The 6,762-nt window shown below is 37.6% G+C and overlaps 1 protein-coding gene across 1 annotated transcript in view; it reads right to left on the reverse strand.

Moving 5' to 3' along the window:
* LOC132553607 (cytochrome P450 2J6-like) overlaps nucleotides 1–6,555 on the reverse strand; it is a 28,258-nt gene extending 21,703 nt beyond the window's left edge. The window contains exon 1 of the mRNA XM_060217863.1: nucleotides 5,997–6,555. Coding sequence (XP_060073846.1) covers nucleotides 5,997–6,333 — 337 coding nt within the window. The 5' untranslated portion in view covers nucleotides 6,334–6,555. The remainder of the gene's footprint in view (nucleotides 1–5,996) is intronic.
* Between the last annotated feature and the right edge of the window lie 207 nt (nucleotides 6,556–6,762).

Raw genomic sequence — 6,762 nt, forward strand, 5'->3', positions numbered from 1 at the left:
TTATATCTCCCCTTCACCCCATCACCTCTGATCTCTCCCCTTCATCTCTCCCCTTCACCCCATCCCCTCTGATCTCTCCCCTTCACCCCATCCCCTTCTGATTTCTTACCTTCACCCCATCCCCCTTTTGATCTCTCCCCTTCACCCCATCCCCTCTGATCTCTCCCCTTCACCCCATCCCCTTCTGATTTCTTACCTTCACCCCATCCCCTCTGATCTCACCCCTTAACCCCATCCCCTCTGATCTCTCCCCTTCACCCCATCCCCTCTGATCTCTCCCCTTCACCCCATCCCCTTCTGATTTCTTACCTTCACCCCATCCCCTTCTGATCTCTCCCCTTCACCCCATCCCCCCTGATCTCTCCCCTTCACCCCATCCCCTCTGATCTCTCCCCTTCACCCCATCCCCTTCTGATTTCTTACCTTCACCCCATCCCCTTCTGATTTCTTACCTTCACCCCATCCCCTTCTGATCTCTCCCCTTCAACCCATCCCCTCTGATCTCTCCCCTTCACCCCATCCCATCTGATCTCTCCCCTTCAACCCATCCCCTCTGATCTCTCCCCTTCACCCCATCCCCTTCTGATCTCTCCCCTTCACCCCATCCCCTTCTGATCTCTCCCCTTCACCCCATCCCCTTCTGATTTCTTACCTTCACCCCATCCCATCTGATTTCTTATCTTCACCCCATCTCATCTGATCTCTCCCCTTCAACCCATCCCCTCTGATCTCTCCCCTTCACCCCATCCCCTTCTGATCTCTTCCCTTCACCCCATCCCCTTCTGATCTCTCCCCTTCACCCCATCCCCTTCTGATCTCTCCCCTTCACCCCATCCCCTCTAATCTCTCCCCAAAACACCCAACCCAAGCCCTCTGCCCCACTGTGAAACATGAATTCCTTTGACCTGACCATGCTTAAGCTGAAATGTATGTGAAATCCCTTCAGTTAAGTCAGGAAATGTATGTAGCATACATTACACAAAGGCATAAGTTTGATTAGCTCCTTGAGCAATATGAATTATTAAGATGTTTAAATGTTGTTCCATGCAGTACCAGTGTAAAATCTGTCCAACTATTAGCATAATTACATTAGGTTCTAGATCAAAAAACTTTCTGATAATAAGTCATTTACATTCATCACTGCCTTCCATTACTGCACAAACCAGACACCTAATTTTGTTTTAATGTCTCATTGTCATGTATAGGCAGGTGCCCTGTTAGAAAATTATTATATATGTATCAGGTCTATATATATACATTATACATTTGTAAATATATCAGGTCTATATATATATATACATCTGTACATATATACATTTGTACATATATCAGGTCTATATATATATATACATTTGTACATATATCGGTATATATATATATATATATATATATATATACATCTGTACATGTAGTTGTCCAGCACCCTGTAGGCATACCTGTATTTTAAAAGTTATCAATACAGATTAAGACTGTGACAAAAACTCAACCAGGAACTCTTAACAAAAGAATAATGTGAAAATCTTAATTAAATGTTTTTGGCCAGAAACATGAACATATTGATGTTAGATTTGATATCTATACATTCCTACCTATTCTCAGTTCTACCTTCACTTAATTCATTGAAAATACATTACTTCTGTGCTTAAGGCCATATTGATAAACAGTATTTATAACGTTGTTGAGGCGTTGAAAGGTCATTGATCAATGATGCAGATCTTTTTCTGACCGTTTTATTGTCCATTTCACTCCTTTGTTATCCTTCAGAGAGTACCAGTTTCAATCTGCTCTTCAGAAAGAATGTAATTTTATGACAGATTTAGCCAGGGAAGAGAAATTGCAGTCTAGCTAGACTGTCTAGTGGCCTAGTTTAGAAAGTGGCCATCTGTTTCGATCCCTCATTGGGATTCAGTCATGCTATATGATATACTTTAATGTTGAAAAAATCTTATCCAGCTGTATAAACCAGAAAATCCTTCAGTGTCTCGCAGAAAACTTGTCTGTGTTAAGAGAACTTGTGTAATCTGGATTCCTGTGTAAACCAGAAAATCCTTCAGGGTCTCACAGAAAACTTGTCTGTGTTAAGAGAACTTGTGTAATCTGGATTCCTGTGTAAACCAGAAAATCCTTCAGTGTCTCGCAGAAAACTTGTCTGTGTTAAGAGAACTTGTGTAATCTGGATTCCTGTGTAAACCAGAAAATCCTTCAGGGTCTCACAGAAAACTTGTCTGTGTTAAGAGAACTTGTGTAATCTGGATTCCTGTGTAAACCAGAAAATCCCACAGGGTCTAACAGAAAACCAGAAATTTCACTTTGGTCTAACCATATCACACCTGTGTTAGGTAAACTGGGTATGCCTCCAGGATGTAGCTACAGACAGAGAGTTGGTAGTACATGTTCTGTCAGTGATCTTGAACGTGGATGATGGTTATTCTTGTACGGGAATTTGTTATGGGCCATGTTATATAAGTAAAATATTGAACCTCTGTGTAAGGTAGATCTTTACAGATTAGCATAGGCCTTCAGGTAGGTACAAATCAAACAATCATCAGTTTAGATAGCCAGGTAGCTACTTAGTGTTAGTACAGTTGTATTACCCTTAGGCCTTTTCATGGTTACAGTAGACTCTCAGCCCCAAAGCTTTCTTAAGAAATTACTCAATGCATTTTATTTTCTGACATACCTTTCCTTTCTATGAAACTTCTATTCACTTTAACTAGAATCAGAACTAACTCAATGATCAGAACTTTCATACAAATCTTTTAGTAACTACATGTTCAAGAGACAAGGGGTTACAGCAATGGTATTGAAAATTTTAACTTTTTTTACCCTGGTGATCTTGTGTCAAATTAAATCTATATATAGTAAGCTAATCTTTATTACCCATGTGTCAATCACCTTCAGCAGACATCCTGTCCTTACACCAAACATATTACAACCAATGAATTATCAGAAGGCCTTTTCATAAAACAAATCTGTGTGACCTCTGAGTTAAGAAATGGTTCAATGTTGTTGATTTTCACAAACTTAATGAATGTAATACCACTTCATTTTAAAATGCTTTGACCAAATACAAATCAAACAAATTCAAACCTGTCAATAAAGGCCATTCTAGGAAACAGAAGAAAGTGCCCTATCTTAACAGATGGTCTTTATGCAGAGGTTCAATTCATAAAATTTGTATCACATTGGGGCCAGAAAAAACTGGCATTTTAAGACAGCGCTAACTTTATACACAAAAAGACCGTGATTCACACATACAAGTACAGACAGGTATTCTTTATTGAGAGGTATTTAAAGGAGGCCTTTAAGGCAAGGTTGAAGGTAAATCAAAGTTATTCCTTTAAACAAACTGGTAAACCTCCATCCAAAATACAAATATCAATTTTCAAATGCTTAAAAAATTCATAAAATGCTGGTTACCCTGTACATAGCTGATCGAGCTTTATAATAGGTTTTGTGTATTTTTTCTTACTGTATAACATTATGACATGATGTGCATATCAATACCAGAAATTTAACAGGAAACAAGATCAGATGTCAACATGTCAGTGCTCTTGATCTGCCAGATTTGGGGCCAAATATCGGAGCCATTCCCAATGCAAAATAGTATCTTTTTTTCCCAATTTAGACCCTAAGTTTTCCCAATTCTAAGGAAAACACCATTATTTTTCCCAATTCTAAGGGCCTCGGGCCCCAGTCCCAAAATAGGCTGTGAGAGCCCTGCATGTATAATATAGTCATATAATTTTTCTACATTTATAAATGCAAAAAGACCTAGAGTGCTCATTTCATTTCATGTAATAAGTAATTTTTTCAGTTTACTAACAAGTCACTCTTGCAATGCATTGTTAAATCTGACAATACACACTGAATATGGATAAAAATATTGCATATGTTGTCACGATTTTTGTTAAATTAAGCTTATTTTACTGCTGTCAAAATAGTTGATTATCAAGATTACAAAGATATAGGCATGTTTATGATTTATCAACCATGGAAATTATGTAAATGTTTAACGATACTTGTAACCATGACACCCTTTCTTTAAACACACCGGTAAATCCTTTGATTAAAAATGTTGTATGTAATTATTTAAATGTTTGAAGAAACTTGTAAGCATGACATCCTATCTTTATACACACTGGTAAATTCTGTGACTCAAAACGGCATCAAAGTAATTATTTCAATATAGGACAAAATCCCATGAAAAAGTTACAGCTATCGTAAACAATGTATGGGGTCAAGCAAATATGTTCAGGAACTTCAAAACACTGGAAAACAAGGTGATAGTGCTGTCAAAAATATCTGTAATGAAAAGCAAGACAGCATGCATGGACTAAAGACACTTAATTATCAATCTAACAGTTACCTACAGAATATTGTGATTTACAGGGATTACAGTGATGTACTCCCACATAGAAGATTTGTATTTGAGAGAGCAACAGTCTGGGACATCGAGCAATATACATGTACATAATAGTTACATGCATAAAAACACTGCTGGTGATTCTATATCGATGTACAAAAGTAAATATACATTGAAAATAATGATAAATTATTTCCAAGAGACATTAATAACTAATTTGTTGTTAATAACATTGCTAATTACCTTCAATAATACAACCAAATAACATTAATAAATCATCACTGATTTTTCACTCGTTTTTGCAAACTTCATTTTTTGCTTTTTTTTCTATCTCCATATATTACAACAACTGAGCAGGCAGGAACAGAACTTTCAATGAAATTGCTATGGCAACAAAACTTGTGCTGTTGAATTTGTTTGTCTTTTAAATAAGATAAATACCATCACATGCAAACTTGATATTGTTCACATTTTAAGTTCCAATCAAAATCCTGTTTGGTTGCTAGTGACTCTATCTTGGATGACCTGACATGACATATCCTGCATATCTGCCAACCCATACCGATAAATACAAAGAAAGTAGATGAGAAAAAAATTTTTTAAAAATCTTCAATTCTATTTTCAGCAACATTAAGTATTTATATCATGACCTTTCACTTAAAGATGTCCTAAGTGGGACTGCAATTCCAATTTTAGAACAAATCACATGACCTTGTACCAAAAGACCTGAAAATCAGTCTCATTTAAAACACTCCAAAGTGACACAAACACCAGTGTACCAAATATGGTCATGGTCACCCTTGTTACTCCAGGTTTTCAGTCACAGTCTATCTACACACCTGAAACATTTCATGGCAAAACTGAAGGTTCCATGTGCAGCACCTTGTGGATAAGACAAGTCAACTAGTTTGATCTTTTGATGTGAATCTCAAGGTCACATAACTGTATGTTTGACAGGCTTACATGCTTCACCTTGCTTGTGACTTCAGTTTTGCCATGAAATTTTCCAGGGATACAGAGCAAAGGTGAACCTAACTCCAGGAGGATGGGTAACGCTGGGTCATTAAAAACAACTGGTATTGATTGCCCTTCTTTTACTTTGCCCAGTTTGAAAGAAATGCCACATAGGTGTCTTTAAGACGTCAAAAAGAAAGGTAAAAGTTTAAACAGGTGCAAACTGATCACTACATGAAATGCATTTTTATATTCGTAACAGGTGTTCTGACAGTAGGGAGGTCAAACAGTGGTACCCGTTTGTGAACAGTAGTAGTCAAAATACAATTTCTTGAAATTGAATATGAAATCAAGTTAAATGTATATCAAATACTTTTTATAAATAATTTTGTGATTGTTTCACTTTATTTTAAGTTTTTAGCTACTGGTTTTACCAACATGAAACTGTTCTTTGACATTTTGTCCTGTTTACAGTGCTATAGAAGTAGTTATGCTCTACTGACATTTGTATGGAACATAATGAAAGCTATTAAATCTGTGTATGTGTGTCAAATCACATGAGGATTTAACAAACATAATTACAATAATGATTTTTAGAGATTATAAAAACACCATGATATTAACCGACATGTGACATTAAACAATTATATGACACTTATATCAATTCTGCACTTACCTCTGTTCTTTATGACATTAGCAGGAATATACAGCCAGTTGGGTCGATTTTTAAAGATGTCACCTTTCTCCACCAAAATTTCTCGCACATTCTGTAGACCAAATACAACGATCATGGACATCTCACCGAGTCGGAGGCGAAAAATATCACCATAGCGACTGCGTAGCCCTAGGATTTTAGAATAAAATCCATCACCTCCGGCAATACTAAAGAGGTTTCCAACTAGAGGCCATGCAAAGGGACCTGGAGGAAAGTTAGCGGGATCTCCACCCCACAAGAACTGGACAAACAAACTGACCGCCACTACCAGGAGAATTACAGACAGCCAGATCGCCATTGTGGGGGTTGACAGTTAAACACAAGCAGTCCTCGGATGACCCTGATATATAATGTCAGCATTTATCAGCTTTGTTCCATCAATCTGAGCTAGGCAGTCAGCTACAATACCGGACTCTAAATTGTGCCATAAACAAGAGGCAGACGCTAGAGATTGTGTTATTACGATATTGACAATTTTCGTAACGTAGCACGCGCTGCAGCAGCTTTGTACGTAATCCCGGATCCGCTGAGGATTTTTACATCCCTCTTCAACGATATCTGGCCGTGTTTAAATAAACATCGATCGTACAGATCGGTTCGAGCAGACTTAAAGATGACAGGAAGAGTATGTGATACACATGTACTTAAGATTGTGGACCAAATTGTCAGTCAGGCGGAAAAACACTCGCCTGGATCCGGCGAATCTATGCCTGTTGTCGCTGGACTC

The sequence above is a fragment of the Ylistrum balloti genome, unplaced genomic scaffold (assembly GCF_031769215.1).
Source record: "Ylistrum balloti isolate Yb309-2 unplaced genomic scaffold, AGI_CSIRO_Ybal_v1 Utg370340, whole genome shotgun sequence".
NCBI lineage: Eukaryota > Metazoa > Mollusca > Bivalvia > Pectinida > Pectinidae > Ylistrum > Ylistrum balloti.